The sequence below is a fragment of the Carettochelys insculpta genome, chromosome 6 (genome assembly GCF_033958435.1).
Source record: "Carettochelys insculpta isolate YL-2023 chromosome 6, ASM3395843v1, whole genome shotgun sequence".
In the NCBI taxonomy this organism is placed as follows: domain Eukaryota; kingdom Metazoa; phylum Chordata; order Testudines; family Carettochelyidae; genus Carettochelys; species Carettochelys insculpta.
In genome coordinates this window covers 62,478,624-62,500,976 of record NC_134142.1, presented here as the reverse complement: position 1 = coordinate 62,500,976, position 22,353 = coordinate 62,478,624, and the positions used below count along the sequence as shown (strand labels likewise).

Genomic DNA, 22,353 nt, shown 5'->3' with positions numbered 1-22,353 from the left:
CGTGGATCTTGCCCAGACAACGAATACATTTGCCATGGCTGTCTGAGCCCGAGGCCGGCATAGCTTCACATTTTTTTAAACCTGCCGGGGACAGCTTTCTTGTTAAGTAACTTAATGCAGTCCAATTTTAACAAGGGTAGTTAAGTAACAGCAAATGAACAACTGTAGATAAGGTTTAATGACCTGCTAAGTTAGAGATAGGAAGGCCGCAGCAGTAACCGCTGCTCTCCTCTCCCTTCTTTTTCTTTTTCTTTTTTTAAACTATATACAGTAAAGGATCTTTAAAGAACAGTTTTTAGGAATACAAACTAATAACTAGTAACCAATAAATGGTTTTATCTTTTCAGCCTTTGGAGCTGAAGCAAAGTCCGTCTGCAGCCACTGGTGGTTGAGAGGAACTGGAGTGGACCGGATCGCGCACGATTGAAAGCGCACAAAGGACCAGCACGCACCTGTGCTTGCACAATCCAACGAGATACAGCTTGGAAATCTCCGATCTGCGGCGCTGGGGCAAGCTCGACACCTAATGTGGAGCACCCAGGGGGACCATTTGAAGAACAACAAAAACTTTCCCCATCTGAGAAACTGATACTTGTTTCTGATCTAATCGAAAAGCAGACAGATGAAAATTAAGCTATTTGGGAGAGGGACTGTCTTTTTGATAGAATGGGAAGGAACCTCGAGAGGTCATCAAGTCCAGTTCCCTGCACTCATGGCAGGACCAAGCCCCACCTAGACCAGGGAATGGGCAAGTTTCAGCCCACAGGGCAGATCTGACCTGCAGACACGAGTGCCACTCAATGCAGCTGACTTCTCCCTGTGCCTTTCTATGCTGCAGACTGGTGGACAGCTATGCATGCTACCCCCTACCCCAGCAAAATTTCTCAGCTCCTTTTGTCCTGAAACCACCCAATAGAAGCTGAGAGATCCCTTTGACCAGTTTGACCACTAGGAGCTGAGAGATTTTGCTGGGGGCCAGGGCAGTGGGCAAAGCACACCTCTCTCCCCACACCCGCTGCTCAGCAAAGAGAGCCATATGGAACAGCTAGTGGGTGGGTTGCTGGCAGGTAAGCCTTCCTGAGTGCTGCTGGATGGGAGCAACTTAGCAGCCAAGCCTGCCTCTGGAACTGAACCCTCCCCACCTCCTACTCAGACCCACACCCCTCCTACACATCTCTCCCAGGCCAGCACCCTCTCCCGCACCCCTACCCCCACCCCCGCACCTTGCATCCTAATTCTCTGCCCCAGGTTGCCACCTACATCCTCTACATCATCCTCCCCATCCCAGGTCACAACTCCGTCTCAGACCCTGCACCCATCCCTTCCCCAGACCAGAATCCTCTCCTGCATCCATACCTCCTCCCAGACTCTGCACCCCAACACCTTGCCTCAGTCAACTACCCACTTCTCTGCCCAACCTCCATCCCAGACCCCCCACTCCCTCCATAGGGAAGTGCAGCCCTTGACCACTTAACCAAAAAAAAATGGCCTCCCCATCAAAAATTATTGCCCATCCCAATCCTTGACAGATGTTTGTCCAACCAGCTCTTAAAAATCTCCCATGATGGAGATTCCACAGTCTTCCTAGGCAATGTTGTTCTGTGTTTGTACAGCATCTGTTCCATGACTGGCGCTCTTAGGCATTAGAGCAATACACATAAAATAATTACAGTGTGAATTATACTTAAAGACTCAATACTTATAGTTCTGGTTAGTTGTACAGTTCCACCTGTCACCACCAAGGCAACTAATACTTTATTATTCATCTCACCCTCACTCCCTCCATCCCAGTAACAAAACTTCCAAAACCAGTTCCTGGTTGAACTTGATCTGTTTATTTTAATTTTACACTTCCTCTCTCTCACATACAGTCATTGAATAGTCCTGTACTATTAGATTTCTAAAAAAATATCAATTTTTCAAAAGCTGAAAAAAGGGAAAGATATAATTTTTAATATATAAAAGGAAAAATGCTAAATCTGACATTACATTATATTCTTAAAAACATTTGTTTATTTACAGACATGTCTAAAAAAAAACAAAAAACAAAATTCCCAGGACTCTTGGTCTAGTGAAAATGTGCTCCTCGCAGGGGTTTCTATAGTTTTACTGATTTCCAAAATCCACTCGTTACAAATGCAACATATTCTTGCATTATTGTTTCTCAAAAATAGTGTGCATAATTTCCAAAAGGTTTGTTTCAAACCAATTAATTTTGGGGCTGCGGGTGGGAAGGGATTGAGCATTCGAATTGATAGTGAAATGAAAAGATGGCATGAGAGGGTTAGGAAAAGCAGACTAATGAGCTTTTCAAAGGGGGCTTGTTGCTAAGCAGAACCAGCTGAACATCTTTCTTGGCTGCGTGCCTATTGGTTCTTTTGACTTTGGGGTCACCTCTTGGCCGACTTAGTGCATTTTTTGGCATCAGGCAGACCAACTTTCATTTCAACAACAAGCTTTTGTTATAACAGGAATTCCTGACTGCCCACTGCAAAACAGTAAATATATTATCTAGGCATTTTTCATCTCCTTGATGCTAGCCAATGGACCCAGCTAGGCAGTAAGAGTTACTGTAAATGAGTGTTTGAATGACTTTAATGCTATGTGTGTCCTATGAAATGTTGAAATGTGAAAGGCATTTTTCTTCATGTCCAGACATGGATTAATAATTTTAACACTACAGTGAACAGCAGCTATTTTGGATCAAGAAGCGATGGGGACAGAAAGGAAATTTAGTGGCTTTTTTGTGCGTGGTACCTTCAGCGCAATGCTAGTGGCCGCTACACAAATAGCAAGGAGTTTAATTTACCAACTAATAAAAATGCCTTGGGCAGAATGACAAGCAACTTCAGCCAGTTTAGAACACCCAGAGCCAAACTCTCAGACACTACAGTGTAAAGCTGGTGTAACTCAACTGACATCTATATAGTTACTCCAGATTTATACTGAGGCAAACCAAGTTTGGATCTAGCCTCTCATGTCTAAGTAGGTGTAAACATGTATTTATATACTAGTTCCCTTTTCTAAGGCAATGAATGATAGCTGTAAGGCTTTGCATGGCTCTTATGCTAACCCATACCATCTTCTTCAATCCTTTAGTGCAAGAAGGAGATTAGCATTTATGACAAAAACTTAGGTTAAACTATAAAATACGCAAAGGCAATAAAAGCAATTCACACCTGCCCAACTGTTTTCAAACATGCCTTGTACAAGGCAAAGACACCTCTACTGCACAGAGTCTGGAGCAATTTTATGCATATCCAGTTTAAGAACCATCTTTTTGCTTTGCAGCCCAATAAAAATTTTTCACGCAGAAAAGGAACACCACAAGATACATATACCGAGTGACACAGCCATTCTAGACACAGGTCCAGTAGCTGCAGCTTCTGAACAGGGCATACTTTTGCACTAAATGTAGTTTGACACTGCTCCTCAAGAGCAGAAGAACCTCACTTATAGTACATGCGCATGAAAGTCAGACACACAGGCACAGCCCTGGCGCTGAGAGATGAAAGCTCCTGCATTAGTGCATCACAACTGGGGAAGTGGGGCGTACAGGGGACCTGTGGATCACAACTGCTGCTGCTGAGCATTAAAGCAAGGATTACATTCCTAACTACAATTATGCAAAAAAAGGCAGAATGTGCCGAGTCCCAGCTTCTACACAATTTTCACAGCAGTGATTTTCACTTTTTAGAAGCACCTAAGCGGCCCCTGAAAAACACCATAATTCCTATTATTTACAAACTAGATAGGAAAAACTCATTTATACACCCATTAACAAATAGCCTCTTCTAGGCTGAAAATTTCATTCTTCAAGGAAACTAAGAAAAGAAAACTTTTATACAAAAATATAAATATCTTTACACTCTGCAGGTCCTCCACTTCCAACAGCTTAACAGTGAAGAGTACCTACATTTTATAGAAGAAGTGGTGACAGAATAAAAAATACATCTTGTGATTCAAATACTGCCCTATTTCCCTGGTAATGAGCATTTTTTGTTTTTTTGCTATACTCATCTTGCACAAATGCAATGAGCAAACTCTGAGTACCTTTCCTGAATTCATAAAGAAATGGATGGTTTGGAATGACATGTACACCTACATACATTTATTTTCATGTTCCAATCATCCTGAGAGAGTCACTTTCTGCACAAGCATGCAAGATGTGTATGTTTTCAAGAAATATGAGGAAGGGAGGAAAAAGGGAAGGAAGGAGAGAACTGAGACAAACAACAGGCAAGTAATTCAGTGATGCTTTAAAGGGATAGCAATCTGGTAGCCAAATTGAATTCTCCCATCTGAATTTGTTCATTCTGGATGCTGTCTTTTTCCAAGTGTGCTCCAGGAAGAATTTTTCCTCCTCCCCTTAAGATGGAAGTTTAAGATTTAATATGGAAATGGTGCAGGCAGAAACTACTAGAGAGAGCCTGAGCAGAAAGAAAATCCTTTTTCACTAAAGAATGGAAATGTCTGACATTAGCATTCTGGGAAATCTATCCCCGATCTCCCTTTCCTCCAGCCAGGGCAACCAGTTCGAACAAGCTTGCTCCAATTTCATTTACACAGGCTCATTCCATTTTGTGGGCTCTGCACAAACTGCAGATGTGAACAACCCTGCTTCTGCATAGATAGTTTATTTGGCTGTTACCAAAACTAGTACTCCTGATTTCTCCTCATCCAGAAACAACTACATCTCTGTTAGAGAATGAATCTCTCAATGGCCTGGGAGCATCAGACCTCTAGGTTCATAAACTGTTTGTCAAGGACCCACTGTTGCAAGGGTACCATATGCCCAGCAATGGTAATGAAACACCTTATTTCTTTTTGAGGGGAGGAAAACCCAGAACACAGTATGAGGTAAAATTTATGTTAATACAAAGTTTCATAGCATTGATTTCTCAGCTTGGGGACTGCCCTCAGTCAGAAGAGTGCACTGTTACCATGTTTTCTTTACAGGGATGTGGAAACAAATGTCTGGAGACACAGGAAGATGTTAAAACTCAAGACACCAATTCCTTTTATATTCCGAATTGCTCCAGATTTTTCTTTCAGACTCTGAGAAATGCAAGCATTTATTTGGCTGCAGAATTTGAAGGCAAGGTCCCAATACTGTTCAATTTTGCAACCACAGATGCTAGTGTGGGCATCATTTTGCTCTCCTGTCCTTCCTTGTCAGTTGCAGGTAATTTTGTTTTTAAACCAATGGGTGCCAGTTTTGCAACTACAGGTGCCAACACTGGCATCACCTTGGCACTTTGCCCTTCTGAGTCTAATGGAAGATTTGCAATTTTTAACCCAAGTGGTGCCAGTTTGGGCATAGGCCTCCATAATGTGTCAGTGTTACCAGCTTCTAGACTAGTTTTCATCTGCAGGATTGGAGGAGACACACTGGTCTCTGCCAGGGTATCTAAGATTTTACCACTTCCACCACCAGTCACTGAGACATTGGCAAGTGGGTCCTTCATTTCAGAGCCTATCACAATCTTCAAAATATCTGCTTGAGATGAAGGCTCTGCAGAGTTCCTCTCACCACCAGTAAGGTCATCATCTTCCAGGTGAAGGAGGAGGGGGCTTATGGAGCCACTACCCTCTCGAACTTCAGAAAGAGCCTTGAAACTGCTACCCAAGTGGCCGAACGGGAAGGAGGATCCAGCTGTGACAGGCAGATCACCAGCAGTTCCCCTGCGAGTTTCAGAGTCTTCCTGTGAAAAGTCTGAGCTCAAGGTACCAGGCAGCTCTGACATGCCAGAAGCGTCTTCGTTCAACTGCTGATTGAGAAAGGCAATTTCATTGAGAAGTGAAGTGAGTGTTTCATCAGTGTCATCACTCTCCTCAATGCTGCTCAATAATTCACTTTGGTCTAATTCTGCCTCCTCTATTGCAGAAGCTACTTTTCTCAGTTCCATTTCTATCCTGGAGTCTTTCAGATCTTTAACCTGCAGTTTGCGGATTGGAAAATCCTTTGGCTTCACCCTTTCCCCTCCTTGATCAAGCTCTTTCCTCCTCCCCTGATTTCCAACAAACTCTCCAGTGCAAGGCTTTTTAGCAAAGGACTCTGAAGAGTCTTTTATACTAGATACATTCCGAATCTGTGGAAAGCTGTTTTTATTTTCAAGGAAAATTTGCAGGGGCCCTATGACATTTCTCGCATCTCCACAGCTATCTCCAGGAGATGCCTTGTTTTTTTCTTCTGAAATGGTGTCCTCATCTTGTCTACTTTCATGAGAGCCTGCTTTCATGGACGGTTCGGTCGTCTGTGCTCCAGCACCTGGGATTACATGAGAATTCTTGTTTCTATTCAGATTTAAATTAACACCCCCTTCAGCAGCCAGTGATGTCACATTGACGATTTTTGGCATCACAAATGAATCTTCATTCTCTGCAAAAATCAAACGAAGCAAAACTCATCAGCTCACTGGTGACTGCAGCTGAAGACAATCTGCCCCATCCCATATCATCTTCCCCCAACAAAACCAACTCCGACAAGGAGTTTAAAACACATGCTGTAATATACAGTCTTGTACGCTTTACAACTTTTTCTCTTCCCTACAAACTTAATGTTCAATATTTCTCTGAAGACAGAATCACACAAATACAGTAAACTCTTTCATAACCAGCAGCCCTGGCACCAGGAGACTGCGAGATATTAAAACTTTGTTATCCAGCATACGTAATCTCCTGCCCCTCGAGTGCTAGCTCCTGCTCAACTGCTGCCCTGTTCCCTCATTGGTGCGGATGGCGGTGAGCCGCTTGCAGGAATCAGGCACAGCTGCACCACACGGGGAGCACTTGCTGGCTGCGGGCACCGGGTAGGAAGCTGCTGCTGGGGTTGGTTACTGTATGGTGGCTCAGTGAGCTGCTGCTGCATGGCTGCTTGAGGAGCTGCTGCAAGCAGTGGGCACTGGGTGGGGAGCTGCTGCTGGGGTTGGCTGCTGTGTGGTCACTTGAGAAGCTGCTGCTGTGCAGCAGGCACTGGGCAGGAAAATGGAAGAGTCACTGACCACTCACACACTTAGAGACCGCCAGAGTAAGAAGGGGATGACTGGGGCAGGACGGAATGCTGGTTAACGGAGAATTCTGGTTTGTGTGAATACCGGATAAAACAGAGTTTACTTGTAACATGAGATCACGTGATATCTATTGTCCATAAATATTTTTTTTAACTTGAGCACATTTGATAGAGTTTTTATTTCCCATAGGGACAGCCCTTGCATACTCAGCTTAGCATCTTTTCCCATCTGTCAGTTGACTGCTAGTAGTAGAAAAATTGCAGCCCTCAGTTACACATGTGAAATCCTGTATCTTCAGATTGTGTGCCTCAATGCCATGTGCGTAATTCCTCATGGTTTCAGTGGACTGACATAAGTGAAACTGACTGGAACTTTCCAAGAAAATTATCTGCTAATGCACAAAACAGAAAATCCTCACACACTGTCTCTTAGTTGTGCCTGCTTACTGGAAGTAAAAGTAATACACGTATTCCTCTGCCCTAAATAGATATAACTACTATACAGCAGGTCTGTCAAGTGCAAAAGTACTGTTTCTGCATTATCTATTGTGGCAGGGCTGGCCAGGCTCCTGGGCTCCAGGCCTCTATTCAGTCCACTCTCCCCTGGCCCGGACACCGCTGCCCTTCAGGAGGAGGGGGAAGGGGGAAGATGGTGGTGTGGGGGGAACCCGGGCCGCACCCACTCGTTCCGGGTTCCAGCCCAGGGACCCTGTGTGGCTGCTGGTGGTGGAGGAGAGCTCCCCTTGTATTGAGCACCACAGCTCTTCCCTGGGCCACTTCTCCAGACAATTCCTTCCCACACCGTACCTCCTCCAGGTAGTGGCGGTGGTAGCAGCAGCAGCAGCCTGTCCACCCTCCTGGTTTGGCTCCTTCTGTAGATTCAGCCTGCCTGGCTTTACGCCAAATCCCAGGCCTCCTGGACAGGGGCTTTAGCCCCTTGTGGCCGAACACTCCTCTCTTTCTTTTTGGTCCCTCTAGAAAACTCTCTTTGCTCCTCTTTGCTTTGCTTTGCGCCTGGCTTTTTCTCTCCTCTCCTCCAGCTCTCTCCTCCTCTCTCTCCCCTCTGCCTACTGGCCAAGGGTTCTTTTAAAAGCAGGCTTAAGTGGGACCAGCTGGCCCCAACTGACCCAGAGCGTCTTCCTCCCCAGCTACTCACACCCTGCTTGTTTCCCTGCCGTTTTTCCCTCTCATTCTTACCCCCTCCCAGTCCTACGTTGTCACACTATTTTAAAATAATTACTACCTCATTTCATTCAAATTCTTAGTGGAATTACTGCCACCATTTACTAAGCTAAGTTTACCAACCTCTCCTTTTCCAGCACTTCTTCAAGAAGAGTAATTTTCTGAAGTGGGTGAAAATCATGCAACAGTCACTCCCACCAAATACTTAACTTTTTACACAATAATTTTCCCGCCGTACACTTGAAAATTATGTTTCCTGCGTATTTTGTCTCTTGGCAAAAATGGCATATTTCAGGGACCCTATGTGCTCACATACTGATAGCAAAAAAGCACAGTAGTCAGATTTTCCCCAGTCCTACATCTGAAACTGACCTTTTCCTTTTCTCCTTTGCCCTATCATATGGGTAGCTCTAGTAAGATGGTGAGTGGCTTCCTCTTGGGAATTCTACACATTGGATGACAGGAAGTGCTACTAGTATGAACATCCACTACTATTCTCTTCCAAGATCCCACTCACAATACTTCGGTCAAATGTTTCATATCTGACACTATTAAATCTGAGTTTGAAGAAGGCTCAAACCTTGAGGCTGCTGAATGAATAGGAGGTCGAAGAAATGCCACCTCTACCCCTGCACTTAATTTTATTGAGCAGTACAAAACTGTGAAGGTCAGATGCAATGTTACATACTATTTTGAAGAAAAGCTGAGCCTAAATATGTGCAGACAGCTTTCCATATCCCCAAACAAAGATGTGTAAAAAAACTTACCTGAAGCAGGTTCTGCAGCTTGTCCAACAGCTGGGGGAACCGGATTACTCGCAATGGTTGACAAAGTAATGGGAATGGCTGAGTTAGCAAGGATGCCTTTCACTTGGACAGGAACTGTTGATCCTGGTAGCTGAATCATCACAGATGCAATACCTTATTTAGGGGGGAAAAAGCAATTCTTTTTTAGATACTGTCTCAAAAATAGAAAATGCAGCACTATAGCTCCATGTTGTATCTGCTAGTATACAACCACAGAAAGCAGTTTAAGAAATGGTTACCTGATTGTTTTGTTTCTAATAAAGATAAGCCCCAGACTCTACCTTCTACACAACATTTTGGGTATTTTCCCCTCTCTTTAATTTGGGAATACTAACATTCAATAATAGGTTTTATTTTCTCTGATGACAGACTCTACCTAGCCAGTGAAGTTGTGAGACTACAGAAAAAATTATATAAAGGATACTACTGGTGAGATGCACATTTTCTTATACAGAAGAAAAATATAAACTGAAGTGCATAAATGAACAAATGCACAGATTCAACACAAATTCTTATCTTCCAATAAACCTGCTGTCCTCTGACCTTACCTGGCTGTGTTTCCACTGTGTTGCTGGCAAATTGATTCTTTAGCTCAGCTTGTAGCAGTGTGGAAGGAACAGTGGCTACCTGTCCTGACATTAGGGGGCTCTTCAGTGTGAGCACCTGCCCTTGTGGAGTCATCACTAGGCTGGCAGTAGTTAATGTAATAGGAGAGGTTGTGGTCTCCACTGTATAAAAATACAAATAAAAACCATACACTGAACGTGATGTTTCTGACACAGCCTGCCTTAAGGCCTTTAATCAATGTAAATTTACTAGTTGACCACAGTTCTCTTTTGAGTGACTATCACTATGGGTGCCCTCAATCCACTTTGTTACTCTGGACAATTTTCTTGGCTCAAACCAGTAACTGGCAAGGTCAGATTACCTAAATTTCTTCACGTGAAGATTTCTGACCCACCTTAACCAAACACAGAAGTAGTAAATGTGATGTTTGTAAACTCCTAGACTTCCTTAGACTGTTCCTTGGAATGTACAACATATGTAACATACGCATTATTGTTTTGACACTTTACCTTTACTTCTTATGAAATTAATACATTTATAGCAAGATGTGACACACAGCAGGCTGCTATCCCCTCACCCCAAGGTATCCAATAATTAAGGCTATGTTTTAATCAATCATGGATACTTTTAGTAAAAGTTATGGACAGTTATGTTAAAAATTCATTGTCCATGGCTTGTATTATAAACCCCTGACTAAACCGTGAGTGCTCTGGGACAAGGTCCTGGAGTGCTCAAAGTGGAGAGGGAAGGACTGGTGGAGTTGACGGGCTCCCTGCTTGGCTCCATGTGGCACTTGTGACATGGCCCTTAGCTCTTAGGGGGAGGCACAGCGAGAGGGGCTCAATATGCTGCCCCCAACCTTTAGTGCTGGTTCTGATACCACCAGTGGGCACGAACCACAGCCAGTTGGAGCTATGCAGCGTGGCGCCTACAGCTGGAGTGGCTGCCTGGCCACACCTCTGCCTAAGCACATGTGGCCACTTACAAGGACCCCCTTCCCCACAAGGTAAATGTCACACAGAGCTCTAAACCCCTGCCATGGCCCAACTTCCTGCCCCAGCCCTGAGCTCCCTTTCACACTCTATCTATTGCTGCTGCTGCTGGAAAGAAGAGGGGCAGGGAAGTTGTGTTGGCCTGCGATGCCCCAGCAGCAGTTAATGCGAGTGGGCCTAGGGCCTGCCTGAGCAACCCAGGTGGCCTCTGGGCCAGCCACACCAGCCACTACAGAAATCACAAAGGTCTCAGAAAGATCGAACATATATCTTTCACAGCCTACCAGCAGCCTGGCCTCCTTTCCTTGCAAGTATTAATGGCTTCCCCCTCTTATTTGTCACAATCATTTGTTCCAATTCTTTGGAAGAAGTGGAAGATCCTTCTTGTGACTGTCTGTTGGGCTTCATACACACAACTGTCCCCTCTGGTTCAACTTGTTTCCTCTTCTTTTGTGCTTCCACTGCTTTCTGTTTGGCATAAATGTATTCCAGCTTCTTCAGAACCACCTCTTCTGTCTTGCCTATGGAAACATTAACAGAGAAACGCTATGTCTAGACTGCGGGCTTCTGTCAACAAAAGTTCTGTTGACAGCATTTTGTCGACGGAACACACATCCCGACTGTAGGACTCTCACAAGAAATCTGTTGGTCAGGAATATTCTGTCAGCATCCCTGTACAACTTATTCCACAAGGAAGAAGGGATGCCTCAACAGAGGGAGTGGGTTCTCCCACATTTGGCCCCATGTGGATGGGCTAAATGTTGGAAAAGCCTCTCCTGACAGAATTGTTGGCAAAAGATACACAAATGTGTTGCACAATTTGTGTATCTTTTGCCAACAGTTCTCAGCAATCTAGACAAGCCAAAGAGAGTCAATATGTCCTCAGATTCTGCTTGCTTCTAGGTCTAAAAGTTGGAATGGAACAAAACAAACACAGCATTTTAATCCCTATTCAATTTTTTTTTTTTGGCAGTACACCCCCTTCAATTACTGAACAACGGTCCACAGCATACCACAGAAACAAGAAAACATATCTACATTTACTCTCTCTTTCAGGAGAAAGAACAGATCTTAAAACTGATCTTCAGCCTGTCTGCAGCTTTGATAGACATTATTCAGCTCTAACAACCAATGATTCAGGAATAGGTTTCTCCCTGTTGGACAGGTTGCCAGTTAAGAACTTTTACAGCTATGCTAAAAACTGTGTTGTCCTTAATTATGAAAACCTTCCAGCTGGGAATGAGAAAACACTTGGTTCCATAACTTGTGTTCTTTGAGATGTGTTGCTCATGTCCATTCCAACACCGGTGTGCGTGCATGTGCATGCCCAGCTGCCAGAAGTCTTCTTCCCTTAGCTGGTAGCCATCAGGTCGCGATGGCACTCCCTGGAGTGGTGCTAATGTGGCAACCAATATATATACCGCGTGACCTGCTTCCCACTCAGCTCCTTCTTGCTGGCTACTTGGACAATGGGGAAAGACAGGAGGGTTTTGGAATGGGCATGAGCAACACATCCTGAAGAACACTAGTTATGGAAACAGGTAACTGCCTTTTCCTCTTCAAGTGATTGCTCATGTGCATTCCAATGTAGATGAATGCAAGCTGATGTTACGAGGTGGGGTCAGAGCCCCTTAACAACTGCAGCATCCTCCCTAGTGTGGTGCATAATGGGTCACAAACGCGTGTATGGGGGACCAGGTGGCCACCCGGCATATCTCATGAATCGGGACATGGGCCAGGAATGCTGCTGAAGACATCTGAGCCCTCACAGACTGAGCCCTACTCACAGGAGCAGGCACCCCCTCCACCTTGTAGTATTCCTTAATATAACCTATAACCCTGTACACCATCACAACTAAAAGCTGCTGTGACTTTCTAAAAGGTTTGGTTCTGTCTATATAAAAAGCTAACGTTCTACAGACATCTAAGGTGTGCAAACCCTGTTCCCTTGGGGTGGCATGAGGTTTGGGATGAAACACAGGTAAGGAAATATCCTGACTGACATGGAAAGAGAAGACCACCTGCTAGGAAAGCTGGAGGGGGTCTCAATCCAACCTTGTCCTTGTGGAACACGATACAGAGTGGGTCCATACACAGGGCTTTAAGTTCAGACACCCTTCTGGCCGATGTAATAGCCACCAAAAAAGCCGGTTTGTAATGTAAAACAGGGAACAGGAAAGCAAAGGGTTCAGAGGGGACCCCCATAAACTTAAACACCACCAGATGAAGGTCCTAGGAGGATAACCTTCTCCAGGCCTTTTGTGAATCTCTTGACCACTGGGTCTGAGAACACCCATGAAAAGCCTGGGCCAGAATGAAAAGTGGAAAAGGCCACCAAGCGCACCTTAATGGAGAGGACCAGGCCTTCTTGACTCAGGTGCCACAGATGGTCTAAAACAGCCAGGATTCTGGCCTGGAAGGGGAATAATCCTTTTACGGACACCCACACAGTGAACCTTTTCCACTTTGCCAGATAAATGGCCCTCATGGAAGGTTTCCTGCCGTTCAGGAGTACCCCCTCACCGGTTCTCAGCAGGAAAGTTCCATGGCACTCAGCCATGAAGCTTCCACGCCAAGAGGAGAAGGGACAGCAGGCTGGGGTGCTGCAGCTGCCCCTCGCCCTGAGTCAACAGGTTTGGGTGTAATGGGAGCGCTGTTGGGCTGCTTACCGACAGGTCCAAGAGAACAGAGGACCAGTGCTGTGTGGCCCAAACTGGGGCCACCAGGATTACTGAGGCCTCATCTAACTGAGTTTTGAGGAGGACCTTATGGATGAGGGGAACGAGAGGGAACGCATACAGGAGCGGGCCTACTCAGGAAACACTGAATGCATCGGCCCAAGATCCAGGACTCCAGCTCCAGTAAGAGCAATATGTCCAGCATTTCACACTGAGGTGCACGGTGAACAGGTCCACCTGGGGCTAGCCCCGAAGTTGGAAAATTGACTGGAGCATGTTTGGCTGAATGGACCACTTGTGGTTCATGAAGGACCTGCTCATGTGGTCCAACATGGTGCTGTGTACCCCTGGTAAGCAGTGAGCTTGCAGGAGAATTTGGTGCTGAATGCCGAACTCCCAGAGCCAGAGGGCCTCGAGACACAGAGGAGAGGAGCATGCACCTCCCCCTCCGTCTGCTGATACAATACACTGCTGTCATATTGTCTGTGCTCACTGACATGCACTGTTCCACTACTTTGTCCCATAACACCTCGCACGTCAACCTGATCGCCTTCAGATCTCTCACACTGATGTGAGGCTCAATGTCTGACATGCTCCAGAGAGCCCGAGTCCAGCGTTTCCCCAGATGCGCCACCCCAGACTAAGTCTAACACATCAGTTACCAGAAAAGGGGAGGTTGGGGTGGCCTGAAGGGTATCCCCACAAACATCGTCTGAGCGTCCAGCCATGAATATAGGGTCCACAGTACCTGTGGTGGCAATGACACTAATTTATCTGTATCATCCCTCACCGGGCGGTACACCAAAGCAAGCCACAACTTAAGAAGGTGTAATCTGGGTATGGAATGCTGCACCACAAATGTATAAGCTGCCATGTGTCCCAGGAGTTTCATGCAATACCTGGCTGTTGTGGTGGGGAGGTTGATCAGCCTGTTTACGAGGCTGGCCATAGCCTGAAACCTGCTCTCTGGTAGGGAGGCCCTTGTGAGCACTGAGTCCAGGAGAGCCCCCATAAACTCTATTCTTTGCGTGGGGATGAGTGTCAATTTTCCCTCGTTTACCAGGAGGTTGAGACTGTCGAAGATTTGAGGGATGAACTGTGTGTGCTGGTGAACTTGGACCTCTGAGCTCCTTTGACCAATCACATGTCCAGCTACAGGAACAACTGGACACTATGCATGCGGAGGAAGGCTGCCGCTACCGCCATTCACTTGGTGAAAACCCCTAGAGCCATCAACAGGCCAATGGGACTGTGAACTGACAGTGTCCTCCATTTGCCACAAACCTCAGGAACCCCCTGTGGGTAGAATAAACTGAAATGTGAAAGGACGTGCCCTGTAGGTTGAAAGCAGCAAACCCATCCCTTGGATCCAGAAACGGAATAATATGTCCCAGGGAGACCATGCAAAACCTTACCTTTTTTTGCAAATTTGTTCACGGGTCCATGACGGGTCCCAGACCCTCTTTGGATTTTGGAATTAGGAAATAGCAGGAATAAAACCCATGACCCCGGCACTATGTGGGACCCTCCTCTGCAGCACCTCGCTCAAGGAGTGATAGACCTCCTGGCTGAGTAGACTCCCGTTACAGGGGTCCCTGAAGAGGGTCAGGGAAGGAGGATAGGAAGTGGGATAAGAATTTAGTTGGATAGCATATCCCCTTTCCACCATGCAGAGGATCCACTAGTTTGCTGTTATATGGCACCAAGCAGGGCAGAAGGAGAATAGGTGAAACAAAAATAAAAGGCGTGCTGGATCCAAAGTGGGGAGCAGTGTGATGTTCCTGACCACCCCCTTCAAAATTTCAATTTCAGCCCAAGAAGGGGTTTTAGTTGCCCATGACCCAGTCCAGACTGGCCAAAGCGCCTCCTGCCACTGTGACCCTGCCTCCTGTTCTGGTCCCAAGGTTGCTGCTGATGGAACTGCCTAGGAGCAGGGCGAGGGCAAAAATGTCTGCCTGTGGAGCCCCAAAGACCTCAGGATGGCCCTTGAGTCCTTGAGACTGTGCAGCCTCTTAGCCCTCTCTTTGGAAAATAATGTAGGTCCCTCAAAGGGCAGATCTCGTCCCTGCTCACCAGGGCCTGCTCATGGAATGAACCTTCCTCCCATATGAGTCTTAATTTTTTTGGCCTCCCTGTTGTTGGGTGAGAGCCCTTGGAGGCCTTGTCACTCCCTATGATTGGCTGCATTGACGACCAAGGAGTCAGGAGAAGGGTGGGTAAATAGGTGCTCATTCCCCTCAGAGGGCACAAACCAGTTGCACTCATTTTTTCTCGTGGGGTAGCTTGGACATACGCCAGCATCTGCCACATAGTTTTAGCCGTTTGGGCAATTACCTTTATAATACGCAAGGCTACTGTAGTGGGGGCCCAAAGACAATAAATTGTCTATCAATGGGTCAGCCAAGTTCTGGGCAACTCTGCAGAAGAGCTGCTGTAGATCTTGGCCATCCTCCAGCACCAGAAAAACAGAAGAGCCAGCCACTGCTTCATCCAGGGAGAAAGATGAGGAGGTGCCAGCCTGCCTCAAACAAGCTGGGTCCATGGCACTAGAATGGTCCGACAGGCTGGCCAACAAAGGTGGCAGAAGAGTTATGGCACCGATACCATGGCAACTACCAGAGGCAGTGCCGAGGATAATGTGCTTGGGGGAGGTGCAGGAGCTGTCAAGCTCACTGGCACCAATGGCACCAACATATATGGCACTGAGGGAGGAGGCAGCAGCACCAACAAAGCTGACACTGGCATCAGCCCCTCAGGGGTCAGCACCAGGGCAAGGGACGACACCAAGGCTGCTCTCTCTCCAGGAGGAATCTGGTCCAGCAGTGGCCCAGTGGTGCTCCCAGCACAGCTGACAGTGCCCGTGGTACCAGGGGAACTCCCAATGCCTCCAGCAATGACAGGGCCCTGGACTGCAGTCAGATAAACTGCCCTTGTGACTCATGGAACGGTCCCATTGAGGCGGAGCTTGCCATTTTTGTTGTCAGTGTCCCTGCATTGAGTGTTGGCTCCGCCAGGAAGATGAATGGCTGCTCCTGCTCCTATCTGACCCAGAGAAGTCCAAGCCTGACACTGATCCTGACGCCTCCAACACCAAGGACCAGGGAGGTGCCTGTCTCAGTACTGATGGTGCCAGCACTGCAGTCACTGTCTGGGCTGAGGGCTTCAGTGGGCATGCCTTCACAGCCAGCTTGCCTTGTGACATAGGGAGGACCTTCAGATGCTGTGCCCTGTCCTTTAAGGTCCTTAGCTTAAAAGTCCTGCAAATGGGACAACAGTCCTGCTGATGGCTCTCACCCAAGCACTTCAAACAGACTGAGGGCGTGTTGCTCTTTGGTATACACTTGCCACATATTCCACAGGCCGTGAAGCCTGGAGACTTTGGCATGCCCCAGTGCTGAGGCAGTAAGAAGGGGAAATCAGCCTACCATGAACAATCTGTAAGAATGAACTACTAACAACTACCTACCTAACTAATGAACTATATACAATGATTAACTATCTACAGATAAGCAAAGTTACCGCCTAAGATAAGGTTCTGCAAGGTGAAAAGGAACTAGGGGTGGGGCGGGGCTGGCAGAGCAGGCAGTGTATATGTTAGTTGCCGTATCAGTGCCACTCCAGGAGCCGCCTCGACTTGATGGCTACAGGCTAGGGGGAAAAAGACTTTCGGCAACTGGGCATGCACGTGCATGCACACCTATACTGGAATGCACGTGAACAATCACTTGAAGAACATTATTTAGTAACCGAGAGAAATCCGTGCTAGTCTATGTACTATCAAAACAAAAAAGCAGTAAAGTAACACTTTAAAAACTAACAAAATAATTTATTAGGTGATGAGCTTTCGTGGGACAGACCCACGTCTTCAGATCATAGCCATACCAGAACAGACTCAATATTTAAGGCACAGAGAACCAAAAATAGTAATCAAGGTTGACAAATCAGAAAAAAATTATCAAGGTGAGCAAATCAGAAAGTAGATGGGTGGGGGCAGGGTGTCAAGAATTAGATTAAGCCAAGTATGCAAAAGAGCCCCTATAATGTTCCAGAAAGTTCGCATCCTGGTTGACACCACGTGTTAATGTGTCGAATTTGAATATAAAAGAGAGTTCAGCAGTCTCTCTTTCCAAAGTAGTGCAAATACTCCTCTTCAGTAAGATGCCAACTCTTAAGTCATTAACAGAATGGCTCACTCCATTAAAATGTAGGCTGACCGGTTTGTGGATCAGGAGTGTTTTTATGTCTGTTTTGTGCCCATTAACTCTTTGTCTAAGAGAGTTTGAAGTCTGTCCAAAGCATCTGGGCATTGCTGGCACATGATGGCATATATGATGTTAGCTGAGGAACATGAGAATGTGCTCATGATTCTGTGACTAACCTGGTTAGGTCCAGTGATGGTATCAGAATAGATAAGTGGAGAAAGCTGGCAGCGGGCTTTGTTGCAAGGAAAAAGTCCCAGGACTGGTGTTCCTGGGGTATAGACTGTGGCTGTTGGTGCAAATCCTCATAAGGTTGGGAGGTTGTCTGCAGAAGAGAACAGGCCTGTCACCCAAGGCCTTCTGGAGTGTGGCATCCTGATTAAGGACAGGCTGTAGGTCTTTAATAATTCATTGCAGTGGTCTGAGTTGGGGGCTGTAGGTGATGACCAGTAGTGTTCTATTCTTGGCTTTTTTTGGCCAATCTTGGAGTAGCTGGTCTCTGGGTATTCGTCTGGCCCTGTCGATTTGTTTTTTTACTTCTCCTGGTGGGTAATTCAGGTTTATGAATATTTGGTAAAGATCTTGTAGTTTTTGGTCTCTGTCAGTAGGATCAGAGCAAATGCGACTGTACCTAAGGGCTTGACTGTAAACAATGGATCTAGTTGTGTGTGCAGAATGGAAGCTAGGATCATGTAAGTACAGTGATCAGTGGGTTTCCAGTAGAGTGTGGTACTGATCAGGCCATCCTTGATTTGTACTGTAGTGTCCAAGAAATGTCTCTCTCGCGTGGAGCAATCGAGGCATACGCTGATGGTGGGGCGCAGATTGTTAAAGTCTCTGTGGAATTCTTCTAGAGTCTCTATACCATGAGTCCAAATCATAAAGATGTCATCAATGTATCTTAAGTAGAAGAGGGGTAATAGGAGAGAAGAGCTGAGGAATCGTTATTCCAAGTCAACTATGAATATATTAGCATATTGTGGGGCCATGCAGGTGCCCATAGCAGTTCCACTAATCTGGAGGTGTAAATTGTCCCCAAATCGGAAATAACTGTGGGTGAGAACACAGTTACAGAGTCAGATGCCAGATTGGCTGTGGTGACATCAGGGATGGTATTCCTGATAACTTGTAATCCATCTTTGTGTGGAATATTACTGTACAGAGCCTCTACATCTATGGTGGCAAGGATGGTGTTGTCAGAACTTTTCTGATGTTTTGTAATTTCCTCAGGAAGTCAATGGTATCTCAGAGAGAGCTGGGAGTGTTGGTGGCATAAGGTTTGAGGAAGGAGTCCACATAACTGGATAGTCCGGTGGTAAGAGTGCCAATACTCGAAATGATAGGTTGTCCAGGGTTCCCAGGTTTGTGGATTTTGGGAGGTAAATAGAATAATCCAGGATGGGGCTCAGACGGTGTGACTGACTGAATAAGGTCTATTTAGCTATGAATGGGGATCCCTCATCCTACCTAAAGTGGTTCAGATCTGTACATCTTACTGTTCAAAGGAAGCACATTTTAGAGTAAACTCATATCAATTTTAATATTACTCAGAACAGCTGGATCCACAGACTACACAATGGGATCTTATGAGGCCTGGCAAGAATTTACCTAGCAATTTAGCTTAATTTATAACCCACGGTGACATAACTTTACACACAAAAACAAAGTGGGTGAGATAATATCTTCTATTTGACACCTTCTGTTGGTGAGAATCATAAGCTTCTGAGCCACACAGAGCGGGCTGACACAATCACAACGACAGGTTGAACTTCTCTAGCCTGGCAACATCTATGATCCAGCATGATTTTAGTTAGCCAGACAAGTGCTTATCATAGATGTGGCCATGTTCTTTGAAGTCCTATAAAGTTTGTTTACAGCCACCAGCGGTGGCTGCGAGTATCCTGTGCTCTTATTTAGCTCTACTTTACCCCTAAATACCTTCAGAGATCCCAGGAAGCAGTGAAAGTGCTGGTAATGCTGCTAGATAAGACAGATGTCCTGTGGTCCACCAAATTCTCTGGTTTGGCACAACGCAGGTCCCAAGGGTGCTGGATTAGAGATATTCAACCTGTACACTACACATAACTGTACACAGGCAGTCTCCCAAATGACAGAGGTACTACAGAGTCAATACCATCCTTTCGACTACAGCAAAAAGGGAAGCTTACCTGTCAGCTCTGCAGCATATTGTAAAGGACCAGCAGACGGTCCTGCACATTTCTTATAAATAGTATATCTGAACCCATGTACTGCCTTTACGAAGTGTGACCAGAGTTCACTAAAAAGATAAATTCTACTGCTCAAGTATATGCCCCGGATACACCTAGACATGTGAGATTTTGAAAAATACTCTCTCCTCTCTGTTTACAGCCAACAGAGAGACTGCAAATATTGAGCCTGTCTGCTTTTGTGTTTTAGATTTGTCCAGAAAATTTTTGGTGCTAGGTGGACATTCCGTGTGCCACAGCTTTTCCACAAGGCACAATGGTTTGGGACAGAAGGACTTTAGTTCTATCACCCATAATTTATGAAACACAGATGACAATCAGGATCATTCTGAGAACTAATATGTCAACATGGAATATGCAGTCCTTGTGTTCTCAGGACAGAGCTAATTCCATACCCTATTTGGCTGATGCAGGTATTATCATAAAAGCCACCAGACAGAGAAACAGTACAAGGGCAGACCCTTTGAAAGATTGAAAAGATGCCAGGAAAAGAATTAGCATCACACTGCTCTCCAAAGGTGAAGCCCTGTTTGGCTGTTGAGAGTATATATAAGAAATGCTCTTTGGACAAAACTCTTTCTGGAGGAAGTGAAATAATCTTCTCTCTGGATATCCCCAATGTACTGGACACTAAGACCCTAAAACTCTGCAGCAGGAAGGTATGTGCATACTTCCTTTGCATGTGGAGGTGAAACAGTAGCAGGTCTCTTCAGCAGCAGGGCTGTTTTTCCTGAGCTAGTGATGGGCAGGTCTGAGTTCTGTCCTCAAAGCTGCAGATGAGCTTAAGATCCACTGTAGAATCTATGGCTTTTACAGATTGAGGACCTAACCCTAAATCTCATATCTGCATATTCTATCATCTGTGTACCTACCTAATTAGAGCCCCCCCAGTTCCTCTCACTACTGCACATTTTCTTTCACTACTCCAACCACTATGTCCCCTTAAGCAACCTCACCTGAAAGTGTGGACACTTTACGGATCAGAACATCTTGTTTGCGAGTCAGTAAATTCTTCTGCCCAATCAGTTTATCTGCCTGATCAGTCAGCCCCTGGATCTCTTCATAGGCCTAGAAACATGTCAGAATACCAGATCAGAGACCAAGCTAGTGCATCCAAACAGAAATAAGTAGTTTTCCTTTCCCCAATCAACAGAGGCATTTTAAAAGTCTCCCTGCAGACATATTCCACAATTACTTTAAGAAATCAGGAGGTAGAACAAGGTAGTTCAATCTCCATTATGTAATGTTTCTCTGAATGCAACGGAAATAGGATGAATATTTGTTTCTTCCCACTTCAAATTTATGTTTCTTAGACTCCAAGGCCTGAAAGAACCACTGTGATCATCTTGTCTGACCTCCTGTATAACAAAAGGCGCCAACTTCCCAAAAATAATTTATAAATTATAGATTTCAGAAAAACACCCTATCTCAATTTAAACATTCTCAGTGATGGAGAATCCAATATGATTTTGGTAAATTGTTTCAGTTGTTAATTACTCTCACTGTTAAAAATGTATACTGTATTTCCAGTCTGACTTTTTCTTGTTTCACCTTCCACTGGATCATATTATACGTCTCTCTGTTAGACTAAGAACTATGCAGGCACTTTACAGTAGACCCCCAGTTGTGTTCCTGGGCAACCATGCATATGTCAAATTTCGCATAAGTGGGGATGGGCCCCGTCCTCCCCCCACATCTTGGCTGTGCCTGGCTCCCTGCTCCCATGAGCAGCAGGGAGCCCAGAGCCAGGCACAGCAGTGCTGGTCAGTTTGCAGGGTCCCGTGAGGAACAGGGAGCTGGGAAACTAACTGGTGCTGCTGCACTGGGCTCCTGGCTGCTCACCAGGTACAGAAGCCAGAAAACTGAGCAGTGCAGCAGCACTGGTTAGTTTCCCAGCTCCTGCGAGTGGTGGGGAGCCAGGAAACTGCTTGGTGCTGCTGCACGTGGCCCCCAGCTGCCCGTCACATGCGGGAACCAAACAACTGACCAGCGCGGCAGCAAGTGGAGGTGAGTTGGGAGCCAGATGCAGCTGCTGGGAGAAAGGAAGCTCAAGGGCCAGCTGCTGCCTGGTTCCCAGCTCTTGCCCATTTTCGGGAGCCAGGAAACTGACCAGCATAGCAGTGCTGGTTGATTTGCCTCGCGTTATTCTAAGAAACGTGCAAGTCAAAGTCATGTAAGTGAGGGGTCTACTGTAATCAAGCCATGACTTGATCTTTTCTTTGTTAAATAAATAAATAACTTGAGCTTCTTCAGTCTATCGTTATAAAGCACCTTTTCTAAGCCTGTCCTCATTTTCATGGCTCCTCTCTCAACCCTGTCCAATTTATCAGCCTTCTTCTTGAACTGTGGACACCAGAACGGGACAATATTCCAGCAGCACTTTTACCTGCACCAAATACAGAGATAAAATAACCTCGCTATCCTATTTCAGCTTTCCTGTTTATGCATTCAAGGACATTAGCTCCTTTGGCCATAGTGTCACACTGTGAGCTTGCGTTCAGAAAGTATCCATCTTGAATTCAATACCTTTTTCAGGCACTGGTTCCCAGGATAGAATTCCCCATCCTGTAAGTATGGCCTGCATTCTTTGGTACTATATACATATACACATTTACCTGTCTCAAACTACATATTGTTTGCTTGTGCCCAGTTTGCCAAGCAATCCATGTAATTCTACATCAGTGGAGTG

The 22,353-nt window shown here is 45.7% G+C and overlaps 1 protein-coding gene across 7 annotated transcripts in view; it reads right to left on the bottom strand.

Moving 5' to 3' along the window:
* Window positions 1–1,820: 1,820 nt before the first annotated feature.
* MGA (MAX dimerization protein MGA) overlaps window positions 1,821–22,353 on the bottom strand; it is an 88,424-nt gene continuing 67,891 nt past the window's right edge. For 6 of the 7 annotated variants that reach the window (XM_074997041.1, XM_074997040.1, XM_074997044.1 and 3 more), the window contains 5 exons: window positions 20,621–20,732; window positions 10,844–11,080; window positions 9,549–9,728; window positions 8,962–9,114; window positions 1,821–6,382 (listed from right to left, as the gene is read on the bottom strand). In XM_074997041.1, coding sequence (XP_074853142.1) covers window positions 5,076–6,382; window positions 8,962–9,114; window positions 9,549–9,728; window positions 10,844–11,080; window positions 20,621–20,732 — 1,989 coding nt within the window. In that variant the 3' untranslated portion in view covers window positions 1,821–5,075. The remainder of the gene's footprint in view (window positions 6,383–8,961; window positions 9,115–9,548; window positions 9,729–10,843; window positions 11,081–20,620; window positions 20,733–22,353) is intronic. The other variant, XM_074997043.1, reaches the window with a different exon arrangement.